The sequence below is a fragment of the Carlito syrichta genome, unplaced genomic scaffold (assembly GCF_000164805.1).
Source record: "Carlito syrichta isolate Samal-C Ts95f unplaced genomic scaffold, Tarsius_syrichta-2.0.1 Scaffold287800, whole genome shotgun sequence".
In the NCBI taxonomy this organism is placed as follows: Eukaryota; Metazoa; Chordata; class Mammalia; order Primates; family Tarsiidae; genus Carlito; species Carlito syrichta.
In genome coordinates this window covers 236,731-259,468 of record NW_007231896.1, presented here as the reverse complement: position 1 = coordinate 259,468, position 22,738 = coordinate 236,731, and the positions used below count along the sequence as shown (strand labels likewise).

General features: G+C 37.5%; 1 protein-coding gene across 1 annotated transcript in view; it reads right to left on the bottom strand.

The window, feature by feature from the left end:
* Positions 1-22,738, bottom strand: part of PRKAA2 (protein kinase AMP-activated catalytic subunit alpha 2) — a 130,810-nt gene that overhangs the window by 19,909 nt on the left and 88,163 nt on the right. The window contains exon 2 of the mRNA XM_021709967.1: positions 12,483-12,624. Coding sequence (XP_021565642.1) covers positions 12,483-12,624 — 142 coding nt within the window. The remainder of the gene's footprint in view (positions 1-12,482; positions 12,625-22,738) is intronic.

The window sequence follows — 22,738 nt, the reverse complement described above, 5'->3', positions numbered from 1 at the left end:
GAAAAGGTAAATTCCAAGATTATGTTCTCAGCGTGACCAGAGAATGTCAAATTTCTTGTGCCCTCTAAAATAATAATGATATCGATGCATTATAAGAAACTCAATCATGAATTAGTCATACATGTCAGTATTATTTTATTACAGAAGTAAACTAATGTGCTTTAAATTTTTTTCAAAACTGCATTTTTTTAACTTTTAATTTTTTGATTTTAAAGATATGGGGTACAATTCAGGGTTATGTTCATTATGCAGAGTTATGTTCATTATGCAGGTACCCTTGTTGATGAGGTGTGCCCCACTTCCCCAGGCAGATTCTCACTACTGTCAATCCTGCTTCCTTCCCCAACTCCCGGCAGTTTCCTGCTACTGCCAATCCTTTTCTTATAGTATTACAATAATTGTTCAAGGTCTGTTTATGAGTGAGAACATGTGATTACTCAGTTCTTTGTTTCTGTGAAAAATCAGAGTATTACAGACTCTAAGTCTATCCAGGTTGCTGTGAAGTTCATGATTTTGTTCTTCTTTATGGCTGCATAATATTCCATCGTGTATATGAACCACATTTTTTTAATCCACTCCTCTCTTGATGGGCAGCACAGTTGGTTCCATGTTCTTGCTACTGTGAACAATGCTGCAATAAACATACATGTGCAAGTATCTTTTTTAGAGAGTGATTTGAGTTCTTCCGGGTGTATTCCCAGTAAGGGGATTGCGGGGTCATATGGAAGGTCCATTTTTATTTTTTATTTATTTTTTATTTATTTTTGAGTTGGAGTCTCACTCTGTTGCCCAGACTGGAGTGCAGTGGCCGCTCCCGGCCACCGCAGCCTCGACCTGCTGGGCTCCGGCGATCCTTCCGCCTCAGCCTTCCGAGTAGCCGGAATTACAGTCATGCGCTACCACGCCCGGCTGATTTTTTGATTTATTGTAGAGATGAGGTCTCGCTGCCCAGGTGGGTCTCGAACCCACAGTCTCAGGCAATCCACTCACCTCAGCCTCCCAAAGGTGCGGGATTACAGGCTGAGCCACCGAGCCCGGCTGGAAGGTCAATTTTTAGATCTCTTAGGAATCACCACACTGTCTTCTACAGAGGCTGTATTAGTTTACACTCCCACCAACAGTGTAGAAGTGTTCCCTTTTCGCCACACCCTCTGTTGTTTTTTGAGTTATTGATGATAGCCATCCTGACTGGAGATAGATGGTGTCTCAATGTAGTTTTAATTTGCATTTCTTTGATGACTAGGGAGGCTGAGCATTTTTTCATGTATCTGTTGGCTGCTCATATGTCTCCTTTTGAGAAGTATCTATTCATATCTTTTGCCCACTTTGTAATGGGGCTGTTTGTTTTTTTCCTTTTGTCACATTTGAGTTCCTTGTAGATCTTGGATATTAGGCCTTTGTCAGACATACAGTTAGCAAATATTTTTTCCCAGTCTGTGGGTTGTCTCCCCGCTCTCTTGATGGTTTCTTTGGCTTTGTAGAAGGTTGTCAGTTTGATGATGTCCCACTTGTCTATCTTATCTCTTATGGCATGGGCACTTGGGGTTTTGATCAGGAGTTGATTGCCAGTTCCAATATCCATAAGGGTGTCTCCTGCATTTTCTAAGGTTCTTATAGTTTGAGGTTTTACATATAGGTCTTTGATCCATTTAGAGTTTATTTTGGTGTACAGTGATAGGTAGGGATGTTGCTTTAATTTTCTGCATGTGGTCAGCCAGTTTTCCCAGCACCGTTTACTGAAGAGGTTGTTCTCTCCTCAGTGGTTGGTGGTGGAGGCTTTGTCAAAGATGAGTTGGTTGAGGTTTTGCTTCTGGAATCTCTATCCTGTTCTATTGGTCTATATGCCTGTTCTTGTACAATACCAGGCTGTTTTGATTAAAACTGCATTTCTAATTAAGAATAATCCTAAGCATTCCTCAAGTTGGTCAAGTTATATGCATTTTTAAGCAATATCTATACAAAATAGTATACAAAACTCAGGAAAAATAGAAATCTTTCTAAAGTTATCCAAAAGCCAGCATTCACCTTGCTGGTGGTCAGATCTACTGAGATGTAAAAATTCTATTTATATAGTTACCTATATACACATTTTTTTTTAATTAGAACTCAATCATACAGAAATGTAGTAGTCATTATCCTTGGCTCATGACACTTGTCTTCACTGGTCCATGAGTGGTCTTTCATTAAGTCAACTACTATTTTTTTTTAAAAAAAATAACATAATACCTATAGACCCATCACCCAGACAAAAGGTCAGGACCTTGACAACAGCCTCCATCTAATCATATAAGGCCACTCTCCCCATCCTGCTGCTTCCCCTCACCCAAGGTAGCCATCATCCTGAATGCCCTGTTCATCCTTTCCTTGCTATTTCTTTAATGTAGTTTCACTTATGTATATACACATGCATGTCTATCCCCTCTCTGTATATATATTTAATATATATACAAATAATTCATATTCATGTACATAATTTTACTTGTTCTTAGCTTTAAAATGGGCATCATACAATACATAATATTTGGGTACTTATTTTATTGTTATATGTTGCTGTGTTTGCTACAGTTATTTGATTTGACCATTGTATAATATTCTATTGTATTTATTTTATCTACTCTCCTGTCAATGAAATGCCTAATAAGCATTTCAACTTCATAAAACTAAATTATTCATCTATTCTACCATTAAAGAGTTACATATAATTTTGCTACTATTTGCTGCTGTGAACATTCTTTTACTTGGCAAGATTTTCTCTTTGACATATACTGATAGGAATAACTGAGTCACAGTGTATACATATATTCAGTTTTAAAAGATAATGCCAACTGTTTTCCAAAAAGAGTTTATCAATGCTAAATAAAATCTTTTCAAAGCTGGTGGATGTATATATTCTCTAAGACTTACAAAACACCATACACATTTCTTCTTATAATTCTTATAAAATGCTTAATTATATCTTTTGCCCATTTTTACTAGGTCAGTGATGCTTTTCTAATTTATGTATGACATAAAGAATAAATTGATTTTCCTATAATATTCTAGAGTATAAAATAATGTTTTGGCTATTAACTTCATAAAAGTATACATTTTCAATCATCAATTCACAATGAATTTGGTTTTCATTTCCTCTATAAATATACCTGTATGTATCTCTGAAGGATAACTTTTTTAAATGTATGTATGTATATATGTGTGTGCAAAATATGTAATACTGTTATCATACATAAAATTTTAAAATCATGAATATCATCAAATATCCAATCAGAAGGTTTCTTGATTAACTTAGGATGCTTTGTTATAACTTATGTTTTGTTTTTATGTTTTTATTGAATTAGGACCCAAATACAACCCATACATTGCAATTGTTTGACATGTTTCTATGCCTATTTTAATTATAGGTTGCTTCTCCATCTTTTTTTTTCTTGCATTCTTTTGTTGTAGTTTTCAACTGGTTTGTCCTATAGAGAATTCCATAATATCCATTTTGCTGATCCGTCCTTGATGGCAGTGTAACACACAATTTCTAATCCAGTCTTAGATCTAGAGGTATGATCAAATTTCAGTTTGATTTTGTTTTTATTTGAAAGACTATATTGTGATGTATACCTCCAACCAAAGGCATATCTTGCTCTTTCTAAGATATTAATAGCCATTGAGGATCAGAGCCTAAATTCATTAATTCACATTAATTCAATGAAATGTTAAATGCTGGTTATAAACTTGCATAGTCTAGTAATGAATTATGATCTAAAGGAAATCCTTACCCAAAAACTCCTCCCTCAAAATCCCATTGGTTTTAAAGTACAGGCCATCAGATGTTACCACCCAATACCTTATTATGCTATTGCCCCTTCTTTATCTCATTCTCTCTTAAACCTCTTATATCAGATTTTTGCCCTCATTCTGATAAATTGGTTCTTTTCAAAGACACATGCAACCTCCACTTTGAAAAATCTAATAGTCAATTCTCAGTTCTCATCTTACTCAATATTCACCATTAAAAGGAACAGTTGATCTTTCTTGAAATACTTTCTTCACTTGGCTTCGAGATACCAGATTATCTTGGTTTTCCTACAACCTCACTGACCATTTTCATTTTCCTTTTCTTCTTCATCTTCCAAACATGTTAACATCATAGTGCCCTAGAGCTCACTCCTTGGTCTTCTTGTGTATCTATGCTTACATCTTTGGTAATCTTATCCAGTCTTAGGGCTTTAAATATCTTAAATACAAACTATATGTTGATGGCTTCCTAACTTATCTCTCTAGCTTACACCTCTCCTCTGAACTCCAGACTCATATTTACATCTCTACTCGGAAGCCTAATAAGCATTTCAACTTCATAAAACTAAAATTAGATTATTGATATCACTGCCCCCAACTCTCTCATAATATCCCCCCTCAAACCTATTCCTCCTATAATCTCCTACAGTTCAGTTACTGGTGACTCCAGCCTTTTTTTGGCCCAGACCAGATACCTTAGGGGCACCTGTAACTTCCCTCCTACCACAACCTATGTCCTATCTGTCAGCAAAAGCTACTGACTCTACCTGGAAAGCATATGAAAAAACCTGCTTACTTCTCACCACCTCCACTCTATGCTCTATTCCAAGCCGTCATCATCTTTCACCCTGCTACTGAAATGGACTCCTAATTGGCTTCCAGCTTCAATTCTTGCTCAGCTATAGTTTAAACACAAGCCAGATCACACCACATCTCTAGTCCAAACGTTTCAATGGCTTCCTATATTACTCAAGAGTAAAAGCCAAAGTCCTTACAGTGGCCTATAATACCCTACACAATTTGGCTGCCCTGTATGTCTATGATCTCATCTTACTCCAGTCCCCCTAGATCATTCTGCTCCCTTAATCCTGACCTGTAGGAATTTCCTCTTTCTTTTGAATTGGCTCTTCTCCCTACATGTAGCATTCCTCCTTCAGATAGCTGCACTGCATATTCTCTCATCTCACTGTCTAACTATGATGTATTTTTTACTAAGATGGGGTTTATTGTCTATTTCTCCACTGTCCCCTCCCACCCCACACACAAGTACAATCCCCATAATAGCAAGGACTTTGTTGTTGTATTTTTTTGTCCATGGATGTATCCCCAGTGCCTAAATGATGTCACTTGTTAAATGAATGGATCAACAACCTAATTTTCTGGCCTAATTTTCCTCCGTTTCCCTATGTGTACCCTGTGCACCAGCAAACTGGACTGTTTGTTCCCAATACACCGTGTTCTTCACACTTTCATTCTTTTGTTCTTGCTTGTTCTCCCAGGGCCATCAGGATCTTGTTCAATTGTCACCTCTTTACTATGCTACAAGTACTTTTGAACACCTATTATTGTGCTAGTTCCTGATGAGATAAAGCTGTTATCTCCGTTTAGATGTCTGATAAGATTCTCAGCTTAACATGGCCAAAATGGTATCCTTAATGTTCATCCTTCCCCAATATGTTTCTCTTCCATTCTTCCCATCTCAGAATTGGTACCATTATCACTAACTAGTTGCTTAAGCCAAAAAATGGATTCCTTCTTTTCTTTTCTTTCCCCCCTTATCCAGTTCATCATTCATTAGTTCTACCTTCAAAATATATATAGAATCCATCAGTGTCTCTCCATATAGACCAGTGCTAAAGAACAGAACTTTCTACAGTGATAAAAATGTTTTATATCTGCTCTGTCCAATGCAGTGATCATTAACTACATGTGGTTATTAAGTGCCTGGAATATGGCTAGTGTGAACAGATAACTAAATTTTTTATTTTAATTAATTTACATTTAAATAGTTACATGTGACTAGTGGCTATAGACACCACAAATCTAGACTATCACTTTGGTTAAAGCCATTATAATCTCTCAGCTAGACTATAGCAATAGCTACCTAATGGGTTTCTTTGGTTCCACTTCTACCTCCATACCCATTCTACACTATAGTCATATCATGTCACTCCTCCAACTCTCCAAAAATTCCCATTTAGAACAATTATTATGATTTTTATTTTAGAGTTGTGGGGTACAAGTGGGAATTTACTATAAGTAGGCCGCATGCAGGTGAGGTTTGCGCTTCTAGGTTCTGATCCTCTCTTCCCCTAATAGTGGACCAAGCACCCAGTATGTTGCCATGTGCTCCCCTCCTTCCTATCTCCCTCCCTTCCCTAACAGTGTCCAGCACCTGCCAATCCCACCCTTGTGCTAGTGTGACCAGTGATGGGGGCCCATTTATGAATGAGAACACGAGGTACTCAGTTCTTTGTTTCTGTGATAGTTCACTTAGTATGATGGTCTCCAGCTGCATCCAAGTTGCTGCAATGGTCTTGATTTTGTTCTTCTTCATGGCTGCATAATATTCCATCACCACATTCTCTTTATCCAGTTCACATAGAACAAAATGTAAACATCAGAGCAAGGCCTTTAAACCCTATGATATCTGGTGTCATCTACTCTTTGACCTCCTGAACTACCTCTCTTCTCCTGACATTATAGTAGTTTTCTTTTCCTACAACTCTCAAAGTTTGTTTCACCTCTTTGAGGTTGTTCTTTCCCTTCCTTGGAAAACACTCTGCCCCCAGATTTCAAATGGCTAGATCTTTATCATCCTTTAGGTTTTAGGTCTTAGGTCAAACCTTGCCTCCTCAGCGAAGCCTTCCTCACAGTCTAATCTAAATTCGCCCTTCCTCTTTCCTAGTCACTTCTATGATGGCACCATGTCTCATTCTCCTCATAGCACTTATCACTGTCTAAAATAATCTTATTAGTTTGCTTACTTACTATCTAGAACATAAACACCAGAACAGAGACCTTATCTTTTACCATTGTATCTCCAAGGCCTAGAACAGTACCCATCAGATAGTAGATACTCAATTGAAATTTGAAAAAATAAAAGGGGAAAAATGCCATAATTCCTGCTCTTAAGGAATTCATTCTTGTGGGAAATACCAGTAAGGAAATGCATAACTACAACACAATGTTAAGGCTTTGGAAAAGTGAATGTTGGATGCTTTGAAAGCAGAGAGGAGAGAGCCTAACTCAGTTTTGGGGGATAAAGGAGGTTTTCCAGAAGTGCAGTTGACCCTCAAACAATGTGGGGGTTATGAGTACCAACCCCTGTGCAGTTGAAAACTCATGTATAATTTTTGACACTCAAAAAACTTAGCTACGAATAGCCTACTGTTGACCAGAAGCCTTACAGATACAAAAATAGTTGATTAACACATATTTTGTATATATATATTATCTACTGTGTTATTAAAGTAAGCTAGAGAAAAGAAAATGTTATTAAAAAAATCTCATGAAGGAGAAAATACCATTCATTAAGTGAAAATAGATCATCATAAGGGCCTCCATCCTCATCATCTTCACATTGAGAAGGCAGAGGAGAAAGTGAAGAGGCTGGTCTCGCTGTCTCGGAGCAGAAGAGGTGAAGAAACTTCGCTTATAAGTGGACCTGTACATTTCAAATCCATATATCTGCACATGTGTATTGTTCAAGGGCCAACTGTAATTGCATTTAAAAGATGAGATCTAAAAGACAAGATGGCACTGGCAGCCTAAAGGAAGGGAGATGCAGGTCAAGTATTTCAAACAGAGGAAACAAGCCCAATAAGCAAGAGAAGGCAGTGACCTGACAAAGCAGAAAAAAATGGACAGAGCCAGGGACACTTAAAAAAAGAGCTACAAAACTGAATTAATTGTATGTAAGGAATGAGGAGAAAGGAGGAATTAAAGATTATGCCCAAGTTTTTGGCATGGGAATCTGTGCCGAATGGTATTTTCATTTATATAAACAAACAAACAAAAACAAAACAAACAACAAAAACAAATGGGTTAGCCAGGAAGAAAAAGAAAACTTTACTTTGACTTCAGAATAGGAACATCTGATAAACAGTTGATAAGTGTGTTCCAAATTCAGGAGAAATAAATGGGCCAGGTACAATATAGATTTGGAAATCTTTAGTACAGAGATGGCAAATGGTATCACAGTAGCAGACGAAGTCAAGTGTTCACTAAGAAAACTACACTAGCTCTGTTTGCTGAAACACACCAATATTTAACAGCCAGGAAGATAAAGAGGGGCCTATAAGAGAAAGCTTTAAGAGACAAGAATAAAAAAAAAAAAAAGGAAACCAGATGGTGCCCTGGAAACCTAGAGACAACATTTCAAAGCGGTGGCAGCTAATAATATTAAAAAGCCCCCATAGGTTATATAAGAAAAGAGTAGACAGGCAAAACCATCTCTACCAAATTAGAAGGTATTTATCTTTTGTCCAGTTAAAATTAAGTTTCCCTAAGAATTATAGAGGGAAGAAAAACAAGGATTAAAATCAATTCAGCAAATTTGATTTCATGGGAAAGTTTAATTTTCCTTTAAATTCTATTTGCTCCTTTTAATTTTCTACCAGTGGGTTTTATCCTATTAATATATTTTTTTTTTAGTTTGCATTAACAGAGAAATCATGCAATAAATATCTTTCATTCTTGGTATTTAGTGCTATAACTTTCTTGCTAATTACAGAGGCCCATTTTTTGCAACAAGGAAACTACTCTGGCAGTTTGTCCAAAGCTGCACAAAACAAACAAAACCACTGAAAGGATCAGGTTCCTTTCCTTGTTTAAATCACTAACACTATTAGAGACTAAGTCAATAAGCTTGTTCTGTAGCAAGAATATGTGAGTGCTTTTTTTTTTAAGATCAGATCCATAATTAACGAAGCAATATGGCTAAATGGATTAAGCTCAAGGCTGGAAGCCAGAAGCTTTAACTTTAAATTCACCTCTTTCTGACCACTTACTTTCTGACCACTCTGATAACGTTCCATAACTTCTTCAGAAAACAAAATAGCCAAATAACTAAATAATCCTAAATCAGAAATAATTAAACAAAAATTAAATGATTAAAAATAATTACAGAAATGGAAGCAAAACGGTGATATATATGACATCCAAAATAAGTTTTCAAATCCTCATCACAACTGCAGCTGCTTCTTGACAAAGTCTGATTTGTGTTTTTATGAACAGAACAGGTATTAGGACTCATACCCCAAAAGGGCAAAATTTCCTTGGAGTCTTTCAGGGCTGGTATTCTAAAAGTGATGAGGACAAGACATAAGGCAAATATGGAGAGATCTTTCCCTTCTTCACTTCCCTGCATACTTTTAGTTTGGTCATTTCAGCTTTCTCCTTTTACAGGAAATGGCCACTCATTAGGGAAGAGCAAAAGAGATTTAACTTAGATGTCACTCATTAACTAGAACGAAGTCATTAATAACGTAGAGTTGAAGTCAAATATAAACTGTTTCAGTTAACAAAAAGCCATCTGGAACCATGAAATAGAACTGGAATCAGCTTGTAGGTTGCCAATTCCTGCTTTTGGCTAATGCTTATCAAATACTAGGCATTATACCTGTGCCAACATATTTAATACTCAAAAAACTCTAACAGGTATCCCATCTAAAAGTTACAGAAACAAAGGACAGGAGGGGTGAGTCACAGAGCTCATGGCTGGTATTTTAATTCCTCTGATAATCTTCAAAAACTTCTATATTCATATTCTAGTTTACCTAGTATATAGGTCCTGGGCGATAACCTTATAAACAAGTATTACCATGCAATTTCAGGGACCTCATTTTTCTATGCTTATGATTGAGTGAACTTCAAGTAAAGATTATATAACATTAAAGCTTACAGTAAGAATAAAGGTCTCATGGCAGTGGTGTGAAAACTGAGTCATCCACCAGTCACCTAATGGCACATAAAACCACGAAAAATTTGCTCTGAACACTCAGTGGCATAGCCATGTGTTGGAAAGATGCACTGCATGGGCACCGTCATTAAACACAACAATCAGCAAGAGTTCACTAGCAATAAGTACAGCAATAAAGACTAAATGAACATTTCAAATCTCAGCAATAATTGGACCACCCACTCAATTAAAGATTTCAAGAATGATGCTATATTAGTTTCCTGTTGTTGCCATTCTTTACACTTAGTGGCCGAAAACAACACAAATATACTATCTTACAGTTCTTTAAGTGAGAAGCCTAATACATGCTTCAGTGGGCAAAAATCAAGGTGTCAGCAGGGTTGTGTTGCCTACGGACAACTCTGGGGCAGAATTTCTTTCCATTTTCTAGGTTTAGAGACAACCTGTGTTTGTTGGTTCATGCTCCCCTTCTTCCAACTCCCAAGTCAGCAATAGCCAGTTGACTCCTTATATCCTATCGTACTGACCTTGTTTCCACGTTCATATCTCTTTCTCTGACTCTCTTCTTCTATCCCTCCCTTCTAATTTTATGTTGGGCCCACCCAGATAATCCAGGATAATCTCCTATATTAAGGTCAGCTGATTAGCAATCTTTTTTTTTTTTTTGAATTGGAGTCTCACTCTGTTGCCCAGGCTGGACTGCAGTGGCATGCTCATGGCCACCACAGCCTCAACCTGCTGGGCTCAGGTGATCCTCCCGCTTCAGTCTTCCAAGTAGCTGGAACTACAGGTGGGCACCACCACTTCCAGCTAATTTTTGACTTATTGTAGAGACGAGGTCTTGCCAAACTGCCTAGGCTGGTCTCAAACCCCTAGGCTCAGGGAATCCTGATTAGCAATCTTATTCTCTGCCATGTAACCTAGCATATTCACAGGTTCTGGGGATTAGGCCATAGACCTTTGAGAGGCCATTATTCTACCTACCACAACTACACGTCAGCCTTGTCATCGGGTAAACAATGGATCTCCACAGGGTTATCAAGTTATTCCCCATTAGCACTGACATTAAAAGACTGCTCACTGACAAAGGCTAGCCTAAGTAATATGTCTGACTTTAATGAACTGGCAAACCAATGTCTCAGAGACATTAATACTGCTCTTTTAAACATTTATAGGAACAGGCTTTTTCTACAACAGTCTTATTTGAATCCAAGTACAAATAAAGTATTAGACCTCTTGCTGCTGTTTCTACTATTAAACTTACTAACATTGATTTGGTTTTTACAAAACACCATTATTTGTCACATTATACTATTGACGCTGCTTTGAATTTCATTATTTTATTTGTATTTAAATTGTGAATTTATTTTGGTTTCATAATTATAATGAAACTATATAACATATATGGAGTTTATACCTAGTTATTTGTTTCTAAATACTATATAGTATATCAAAAATAATTAAGTCAAAACCAGGACCCACAAATGTAGTTTTTCTTTAAAGGGGTTTTGTATAACTCTCAGTTTAGAGAAAAACTACAGTGCTGGAGCAGAGATTAATGGCATGGCATTTGGTGTCAGGTCTGAATTCAACTATAGCTCTGTGACTTACTAGCTATGTGACCTTGAACAAATTGCTGATTACTCTTTAGATGTGCAGTTTTCTTGTCTATAAAATAAGCCTAACTTATTGGCCTACTATTAGAATAATATCAAATTATATATGTAAAATTCTTGGTATAGTTCCTGGCTACTAGCAGGCACTAACACGTAAGATTGATATTTATTTTATAAAACTGTACGCAAGCTTTAAGAAAAAAAAGACAATTTTCGGCTGGGTGCAGTGGCTCATGCCTGTAACACTAGTACTTTGGGAAGCCAAGGCAGAAGGACTGCTTGAGCCCAGGAGTGTGAGATCAGTCTAGGCAGCATAACACCACCTGATCTCTACCAAAAAAATAAAAAAATAAACCGGGCATGGTAACATGCACCTGTAGTCCCAGCTACTCTGGAGGATGAGGCAGAAGGATCACTTGACCCCATGAAGTTGAGGCTGCTGTGAGCTTGATCATGCCACTGCCCTCCAGCCTAGGTGACAGAGTAAGACCCTGACTCAAAAAAAAAAAAAAAAAAAATTTCGGTGTCTAGCATGTTACATTTTTTTCAGAAATATGTATTTCAAGTGATTTAAAGGAATACTATTGCATATTTGATGTCTAAATTTTCTATGGGTCTAGTCAATTTTAAAGTAATTTTATTTATCTTTCAGTTTAATTAATTAGCTTACTTATCTCTTAAAACTTACTTATCTTTTAAGTTTGTAACTTACTCCAAAAAATACTAATTTGCTTTCCTAAAAAGCTTAATAATTGCAGTGTTACTTTCAGTTTTACAAATAATAAACTGTGGTGGATAATCTTTAACATACCCCAATAAGTTAATAGGATATGACCAAAGAAAAATTACAAAAGTGAACTTAGGACTATCAAAGCCCTGAGTGACTCATAAAGTGAATACTAGAGGTAAGAGTCAACTTCCAAGCCTGCATCCATCACTTAAAACACTTAAAACAGTACCAATTTCAAAACAATGACTTTTAACTCTAACCAAGAGTATGCAAAAAAAGAATTAATAAAGGTTAAATAATTTAAAACTTACTGAATATAAATATAATTTTTTTGTCAAAGGTTAAGTAAAGATAAACAACTTTCTAAAATTCTTTTAAAATGTTTCAAGACAGATCTCTCTTTTGTATTATCAGATATAAAAATACTTACAGTTTGATAATATGAGGATGACGAAAGAGTTTTAGATTTTGAATTTCTCGTTTTATTTTTCCAACAACATCTAAACTGCGAATCTTCTGTCTATTTAAGATTTTAACTGCCACTTTATGGCCTGTCAATTGATGCTCTCCAACTGAAGGAAAGAAAAAGGGAAAAATTTGCTGTCATGTCAATATAATCATTTATTCATGCTTCCTTCCACAGTGTCCTAAATTTCTTCACTCAGATATACCACTTTCATATCCTCCATTGCACAGAACTGAAATTCTTCCTCTATACTTCTGTCTCTTCAGCTAGAGTATGCACTCCTTGAGGACTTAAACTGTATCCTAGTCATCTCTGTCCTCAGCACTTAGCACAGAAATGTTCCTTAAATATTTAGGGAAAAGATTACTGAATTCTATATTCCCACACACAATTAACTTTTGAACATCTCTTGGACAGAAGAGAATTCACTGTTTTGTTAATCTCTTTATTTCTCCTTTTCTGCTTAATGCTCGTCAAGAAAAAATAATTGCTATAAAAAATTAAAAACACGACTCGTTTCATTACAATTTTATTGAAAAATTCATGTAACCTCTCTTTTGCCTTTTCCACAGGCCTTTCTATTTTCCCCCATTTGATGGAATCTCTATCTCTTTTAAACGCTTACAATATATTTTTGAAACTGATGTGCCATTTACCATTTTCACCTATTATAAACATTTGCATTTGTGACAAATCATTCAATCTGAGCTATTTGCTCATACCCTCCTTGAATAAGATGACCAGTGCTCATCTGAATCTCTTAGGAAGCATGTGGCCACAATGTATTGAACAATGAGATGCAAAATAAATTTATGCTATGTTAAATGAAACAGAAGTTCTTCTGCGTTTCCATATAGCACATTCATGGTATCCACACTAAGTGATATCCTTAAAGGCTGTTCATATTTTTAAAATCCCTCAATCAAGGAACAAATCTGTCAGCTACCTTGCCTGTTTTCTTCAATTCTATTCTCTAAACTTTCACAATTCTCCTCAAAACACTTTTCCAATGCTTGACTCCTTTCAGTGACAAACTCCCTTTTTATTTCTCTAGAGAAAATGAAGTCATTTTTAGGAATGACTTCCTCTGTCTTAAAGGCTTACTCATATGCACATTCCTCTTTTCTCCAGTCTCAGTGATGTTGCGGTACTCCTCCTATTCAAAACAGTCTCATCAGTGTGTGGCCTTTCTACACTCTCCTCATATTCAACCTTTTTCTTTTCTAACTGTTCTTCTCCTCAGTCTATCTACATCCCATACTCCCTCTAGAAAAATCTTCCATTTATCCTGTATCTTCCTCCAGTTCCCACATGTCCCAGCAAAATTTCTCAAAATAGTAGTCCATGTTATTGTCTTCTTTCCTTATCACCTTCTCTAAGCTCACTTTCTCTGACGACTACCTCCACTCACTCCTCAATGGAAACCAGAGGGTCACAAGAGACCCATTAATTATCAAGCCATGGACACGTTCCAGTTCTCAATTTTATTGTGATCTCTGTTTCATCAGATACCATTGATTACTCCCTCTTTTTGGTGGCATTGCTCTCTCCTGGTTCTCCTATTTACTCTTAGATGGTCTCCTTTATGTCCTCTGTCTGTTCTTTAATTGATTTATTTATTTTGAGTCAGGGTCTCACTTTGTTACCCAGGCTAGTGTGCAGTAACACAATCATGGCTCACTGCAGCCTTGACTTCCTGAGCTCACATGATCCTTACACCTCAGCCCCCCAATTAGCTGGGACTACAGGTATGCGCTATCACTATTTTTGTGTAGCAATGAGGTCTCACTATGTTGCCAGGCCTGGTCTTGAACTCCTGGGTTCAAAAAATCCTCCTACCTCAGCCTCCCAAAGTGCTAGGATTACAGGTGTGAGTCACCATGCTTGGCCTTCTGCCTGCTCTTTAAAGGTTAGCATCCCAGATTTCTAAGGACCGAGATAGATCTTTACATTATCTCATTCGTCTCTCAAAGTTTCAATTACCACACATATGTCAATAACACCACATCCTTCTTCAAATTCATGTATTTCAAGATTAATAGCCCACAAACATTCAAATTCAACACATTCAAAACTAAATCCAGGGCAGGCATGGTGGCACATGGCTGTAATCCCAATGTTTTGGGAGGCCAAGGCAGGAGGATTGCTTGAGTCCAGGAGTTCAAAACTAGCCTGGGCAACATAATGAGACCTTGTCGCTACAAAAAATATACACTTAAAAAAAGAGAAAACCTAAATTCAGGCTGGATACAGTAGGTCACACCAATAATCCTAATGTTTGGGGAGACCAAAGCAGGAGAATTGCTTGAGGCCAGGAGTTTGAGACTAGCCTGGGCAACAAAGCAAGACCCCATGTCTACAGAAAAACAAAAATACATTATCTAGGAGAGATCGCATGTGCCTGTAAACTCAGTTATTCAGGAACCTAAGCTGGAGGATTGCTAGAGACCAAGAGTTTGAGGCTACAGTGAGCTGTGTCTGTGCCACTGCATCTAGCCTGGGTGACAGAGTGAGACCTTGTCTCTCTTAGAACAAAACAAAACAAAACAAAACAAAACCTAAATTCAGCATTCTTCTCCTCTTCCTCTGCAAAGATGAGTAGCTTATTACTCATCTTTTACTTGGTGGCATATGTGCTAGAAATGAAGATTTCAGCTGGTATAATCTCCTAAATACTTGTTGGCGTCAGGTTTCAATTCATTATGACAAAATATTAACAATAATAATGGAAGTGACAATTACTGACACTTACTAAGTATTTATTATGTGCTAAGCACTATTCTAAATGCTAGCTACCCTGCTCTCTCAACGTTACAACTCTGCGAAGCATTATTATCCTCTACAGTGTACAAATGAGAAACCTGAGGCATAGAAAAGTTAAATAACTCATTCAGGTCACACAGTAAGTGGTAGTACAAAATATGACCTGAAACTATCTGACTTCAGAGCCAGTATAATTGCAACACAATAACACCCCAGTCAGAGTAATCTAAACATGAAATGGACTGATTTACAAAGAACTAAGTTTCCTATCACTGGAGATTTTCATCTCAATAACTTTCTCAAGCTGTAAATTATCTCAAAAGCTTTAATGAAACTTGAAAGTTACTTTCCCAGCATCTAAAATAAACATATTGGAAGAAATCAAGTTCAAGCAACCTAACTAACATTCCAAAATACACTTCCAGGACTCGTGAAAAACATTATGGATTTCTAGGGACTTTTTATTCAATTAAAATAACCTAAATGATCTATTTATGCCTGAGTAGCTTATAACTCATCTTTTGGAATTTTATAAAACCCAAACACTTTGCCTGGCTGGCCTAGCAAATATGTCTCTCTCCTCAAATCCCTGATAGCCTCAATAAAAGTAACTAGCATTGCAATTTCTTTGTCAATGCAATAGGGAAGAATTCCTCCTTTTCTATTTGATAATTTAAATTATTGCCTATTGAGAACATATGTGATCCTTCCAGATCAAAAAAAATAAGACTAAGAATTCTAACAGCCATACAGATGGGTGTTTTGTTTTTTAATGCCACATGGTTAATCTGGAAAACATGCCAACAAGAAAGTAAGTGAATTCACTCAGAAAAAAATATAACTATGAAGTATTGCTTTGTCTATAATATTTGGGGAAATAACTGATTCATCTATCTTTATACATAAAGAAGATTTTCTCTGTGAAGCAACGAAAAAGAAATGGCATTTTCCTTTGAAATGGTTAAGCACACTGACAAGCTATATTAGATATGAGGTGAAAGAGTCAAATGCATTAAGAATTCTCTCTTTTTACTGAATTATAGTAGTCTCTTTTGCTTAATAACTTCATAAATGAATTAGTACTTAACCATAAGTAAGTACAAAATGTCATAATCACATTCTACCTGAAAGCTGAATAAATATTTCTAAAAATCTTGTAATAAATGAAGATTTAAGATTAAGCATTTCTTCTATGTAAATTCTAGATATAAGCTTTTCTTTAAAAAAATCAAAAGAAATGAAAATAAATAGCTTGGAATCATCAAACTTTTATTCCCATTCATTTCAATTGAAAAGCATTTGCTGAGTTTGCAAGAAGTATTGATCACAGACACATGAAAAGAAATTTTTAATGGGCCTCCATGTCTTAGTTGGGGAAAAAACCAGCAGTAATAAAATAGCTGAAATAAATTTTGCAAGGCATTATATTTGTCTGAAGACTGTCAGGAATAACTCGTTTGTAAAGGGTAAATGAGAAAGAATATTATAAACACACCAAAGATGGACAACCTTGCCATAATTTATCATGTACATAAGTAAACATCCCGATCAACACCTCTTTTGGCAAGAGCAATAAGGGACATTCATTCACTGAACCACTATTTAATAAATGCCTACTATGGTAAGGGCCGTACTAATTATGCTTAGGATATAAGTGGTGAATAAGGTAGTTCTGTCACACTGCTAGCTGTTCCTCAACATCTATTGCACTTTTCTTTTCCAGGCATAAGACTCCTAAATTATACCTGGGCACATGGCTACCCAGAGTACAGCCTGAATCCTGGCCAATCTTGTAACTAGATACAGTTATCTGAGTATATGAAAAAACCATGCATGGATTTCAAAACAATTTTACACCAAAATAAACTTATACTAAATTGTTGTAACATATCTCAACAGTATCTAGTTTGAGGCACTAAGAAGGACCATGCAGAAAAGAAGGATAAACATCAGTTTGAAAAGAGCCTCTATCAAAGCAACATGAATTCTGCTAGCATTGAAGTAAGAACAAAAGTCACATTTTTGTTGAAGCTTGGGTAGAAGAATGGTGAAGTCATGAATGCTTTATGAAAAGTTTATGAGGACAAAGACCCCCCCCCCCAAATTAGCAGATTACAAATGGGCAACTCAACCTGGTTTAAGAAAGGAAAAGATGATTTTGAAGAAGAAACCTGCAGCAGTAGTCCATCCACATCAATTTGCAAGGAAAAAAATTAATCGTGTTACCACCCTAATTGAAGAGGACAGATAATTAATAGCAGCAACAACAGCCAACACCATAAGCATCTCAATTAGCTCAGCTTACACAATTATGACTGAAAAATTAAAGTTAAGTAAGCTTTCCACTTCATGGGTGCCAAAATCATTGCACCCAGATCAGCTGCAGACAAGAGCAGAGCTTTCAATGAAAATTTTAAATAAGTGGGATCAAGATTCTGAAAAATTGTGACAGGAGATGAAACATGATTTTACCAGTATGATTCTGAAAAAAAGCACAAAGGAATGGCTAACAAAAGGTGAACATGGTCTCATCAAAGTAAAACTGGAGGAGATTCTCAGGAAGATGGTAGCAGAGCCAGTCAGACTAAGCAAGTCCCAGTGTGAGTGAGTGTATGGAAAATACTGTGTGCGTGTCAGTGAGTTAAGTGGGCATGTGAGTGGCTCACTGAGTAGGGACATGGAAACAAGTGGCCAGGGCTCTCCTGGTTAAGTGGCCAGTACTGCAGTTGCTCTGCTAGGTCCCTAGCACTTCCTGGGGCACAGAAACCAAATGCCTTTTTTTTTTAAATCAACAAAACCCTTCCCAGGAAGAAGCTGCTGGAAGAAACTGCCGGCTCCAGGCTCTGACTCACCACCGCAACACCTGGCCGGACTCTGGCAGCAAGGACTACAGAGAGAGCACAGTGAGGTAGCCCAGAGGTAGAGCCCCACTGGAGAAGATGAAAGAGGCACCCTGCCCCATCTTGAAAACTGGGCAGGAAAGTGCTCTCTCTGGCTTGTTTACCATGGAGTGACAGACCCGACCTAAACTCTGTGATTGGCAGATTAACTACTCAGAGGTTGGTCATGACCCAGAAAGAGTATCCCAAAAGTACAAACTCCAGGGGGCCGGATGAGTGCTGAGTCTCAGGTGCCCTGCTCCCTATCCTGATTCAGCTGCAGGACAAAGGATGTGGCAGGATGAGGAAGACCTCCAAAGAGATCAGTGGTGAGTCTGGGGCTTACCCAACCTCCTCCTCCCCAGCAATCCTCTGAAGGTCAGACCCACACTGCAGGGGCAGGACTGAGGGACGAACCCAGGCAGAGCCTGAACATCAGTTGCAATAGGAGGGCTCCACTCCAGGATAAACCTGGCTAGGGCGCCCCCCATCACTACCTGGGGAAGAGACAATCCTGCATCTTTCCATAAGAGGGTATCCTTTGACCATACTAAAGTGGGAGGGGAGAACTGAAGTCCCACCCCCATACCCTCTCCTGCTTCCCTGGACCCGACATTGGGGAGATTGTGAATGAGGCCAAAGCTCTGCAGGAGACACAGCAGATTACAGAATCTGCCACAAGAGGAAAGGTTTTGTTTTTGTTTGTTAATTTTTTTATATTTTTATATTGTGCATGAAAGTGTATGTGAGGATTCGATCTGTATTCTCCCACCTCTTTTTTTTTTTTCCTCTTTCTTCTTTTATTTTCTGCTTATGTATATATGTAAAGAATTCAGTTTTATCTTTCTAGGTTTTTTAATTTTACTTGTTTTTGCTTTTTTGTTCTTTTTTTAGTTCAATGAGAGTATGAATACATATGTGGGGGTTTGATTTGAATTCCTTTTTTTTCTTCTTTTTTCATTTCTTTTCTCTTTTTCTTCTCCTTTCAATTTGGATAGGTGGTGTGTATTTTGTTTTCTTGTTTTGCTGTTGTTGTTTGTCTTGTTTTGCTTTGTTGTGATTACAGTTTATTTTGATGTGTGTGTGTGTGTGTGTGTCTGTGTGTGTGTGTTTAATTGATTTTGGCTTTGGTTTCTGCTCTTGTTGTTCAGTTTTTTATTTTTATTTTTTTAATTTTTGTCAGACTCATTTTTTTTCTACTTTTCTCTATTATCCTCACTGCTGTGACTGTATCTTGGACTCATGGGGCACACACAAGCACCCATTACATTGTCATATAAAGTGGTGGTGGGGAGTGGGTCTCAGGAAACCCATACCACAATCAGTGAACACTGTGACTTGCAAGTAGTTTCTGAATCCTAGAACCCTATCATCTACCTTATTTGACTCTCAAAACTACAAGATACAGCAAAGCTTCCACCCACAACACTGTTTCAAAATAGAACAAGTTCAGATCCCTAATCAGGAAAGAACAGAGGACTGAGGAAACACCAGAAGGGAAAACCTCTCCCACTGCCACTGAATAATGGAACCAAAGAAAAAAGAAAGACATTTGTCACAAATGAGGAAAAATCAACAAAAGAACACAGGTAATTCCCAGGTACCAAAGAGAAAATGCCTGAAAAACCAAATCTCAGACCCCCAAACAATGGAAATCACAAACAACTGACCCCAGATTACAAAAGGGATTACAAAATGGACGAAAAGAGTGAGTACTATTCAAGAAAGACAAGATGCAACCATGGAAGAACTTGCAATGGAGATTTTTAGCCATAAAATACTTCATCCAGGAAACAAATAACAAGATGACAAGCATGGAAAGCAGAATTAATCAAGCAGAAGAAAAAAATCTCAGAACTTGAAGATGAAAAAGTGAAATTAACCTGATCTATAAAAAACATAGAAAACTCTGAAAGAATGATAAAAACTTTGAAGAGATGTGTGATTGTATCAAGAGGCCAACCCTACACCTTGTTGGTAGCCCAGAGGAAGAAAGGGAAATGCAGAACACCTTGGACAAGTATTCCACAAGGTTATCCAAGAAAACTTTTCCCATCTCACCAGAGATGTGACCATCCAAATACAAGAGATGCAGAGAAACCCCACAGGACAACAAATGAGATCAACCCCTAGATACACAGTAATTCACTTGCAGGTACAAAAGAAAAAATCCTAAAGGCAGTAAGAGAGAAAGGTCAGACTACCTATCAGGGAAACCCAATCAGAATAGCGGCAGTCCTATCAGCAGAAACACTACAAGCCAGAAGGCACTGGAGTCTAATTTCAAAGTCCTCAAAGATAAACAATTTCAACCAAGAATTTTCTACCCAACCGAGCTCAGTTTCATTAGTGATGAAGAATTAAAATCCTTCCCAGACATCCAATCCATATGAGATTATGCAGCTCCAGATCAGCTCTATAGGAGATGTTTAAAAAGATATTAAACACAGAAGAAAGAAAAAAAGAATGACTATGCATATCCCAAGAAAACAGCAGGACACAGAATCAACAGAGAATACATCCTGAGTACAAACTTGAAAACATCAACCCAAAAGCTAAAAGAAAAACCTTTATAAGAACCTCATGATGGGAATAAACAAAGAAAAACCTTTATAAGAACCTCATGATGGGAATAAACAATCATATTTCAATAATCAGCCTGAACATAATGGACTAAATGCACCACTGAAAAGACATAGAATGGCAAGTTGTATAAAAAACCATGACCCAGCCGGGCTCGGTGGCTCAGCCTGTAATCCCCCGTCTTTGGGAGGCTGAGGTGAGTGGATTGCCTGAGCCCGCGGGTTCGAGACCCGCCTGGGCAGCGAGACCTCATCTCTACAATAAATCAAAAAATCAGCCAGGCATGGTACCACATGCCTGTAATTCCGGTTACTTGGAAGGCTGAGGCAGAAGGATCACCGGAGCCCACCAGGCCGAGGCTGCAGTGGCCGGGAGCAGCCACTGCACTCCAGTCTGGGCGACAGAGTGAGACTCCAACTCAAAAAAAAACCATGACCCAATAATTTGCTGCACCCAGGAAAATCATCTCACCACAAAGGATGCACACAGACTCAAAGTTAGAGGATGGAAAACGAGTTTCCAGGAGAATGGATCACAAAAGAGGGCAGGTGTCATGATCTTAATATCAGACAAAACAACATTTAAGCTATCAAAAATTTAAAAAGATATTAAGGACACTATATAATAATAAAAGTTTCAATACATCAACAAGAAATATCTTTCCTAAACATATATGCACCCAACACAGGAGCACCAGCACTTATAAAGCAACTACTACGTAAACTAAAATAAAGAAAATGGACTCTAACACTACTATAACTGAGGACTTAAATACCCCACTAACAACCCTAGATAGAACGTCGAGGCAAAAAAATCAACAAAGAGATTCAGAACCTCAACTTGACGCTCAACCAAATGGATTTAATAGATGCCTATAGAATGTTCCACCCAACAAACACAGAATATATATTCTACTCATCACTACTGGAGCGTACTCCAAGATCAATTACATCCTCAGTCATATATCAAGCATAAACAAATTTCATAAGATCAAAATACTGCCATGCACCTTCTCAGACCACAATGGAATAAAAATAAATATCGACAACAAAATTTCCCCAAAACCCACAAAGACATGGACACTAAAAAACATGATGCTAGCCGGACTCGGTGGCTCAGCCTGTAATCCTGTGCCTTTGGGAGGCTGAGGTGAGTGGATTGCCTGAGCTCATGGGGGTTCAAGACCCGTCTGGGCAACTTGGTGAGACCTCATCTCTACAATAAATCAAAAATTAGCCGGGCATGGTAGCGCATACCTGTAGTTCCAGCTACTTGGAAGGCTGAGGCGGAAGGATCACCGGAGCCCAGCAGGTCAAGGCTACGGTGACCGGGAGCAGCCACTGCACTTCAGTCTGGGTGACAGAGTGAGACTCCAACTCAAAACAAAACAAAGCAAAATGATGCTGAACAACTACCAGATCAACACAGAAATCAAAACAGATATTAAAAGATTCCTGGAAACAAATGAAAATGAAGAAACATCTTACCAAAATCTCTGGGATGCCATGAAATCGTTCTAAGAGGGGAATTTGTATCTCTACGAACATACATCAAGAAAATGGAAAGATCACAAGTTAACAGCCTAACAAATCACCTAAGGGAGCTGGAAAGACAAGACCACCAAAACCATAACTTTAGCATAAGTATCTAGATCACCAAAGTGAAAGCCCAAATACAGGGCATGAAAGACAAAAATACTATAGAAAAAAATCAACAAAACAAAAAGCTGATTATTTGAAAGAATAAGCAAAATTGACAGACCCCTAGCCAAAATGACCAAAAAAAGAAAGAAAGAAAAAGTCCCCCAAAACACAATAAGAAATGCAAAAAATCAAATCACAACTGACCCTGAAGAAATACAAAAGATAATCAGAGATTACTATGCACATCTGTATGGAAACAAACGTGATAACCTAAATGAAATAGAGGACTTTCTGACATCACACAACCTCCCAAGATTGAAACAAGAAGACACTGAGACACTAAACAGACCAC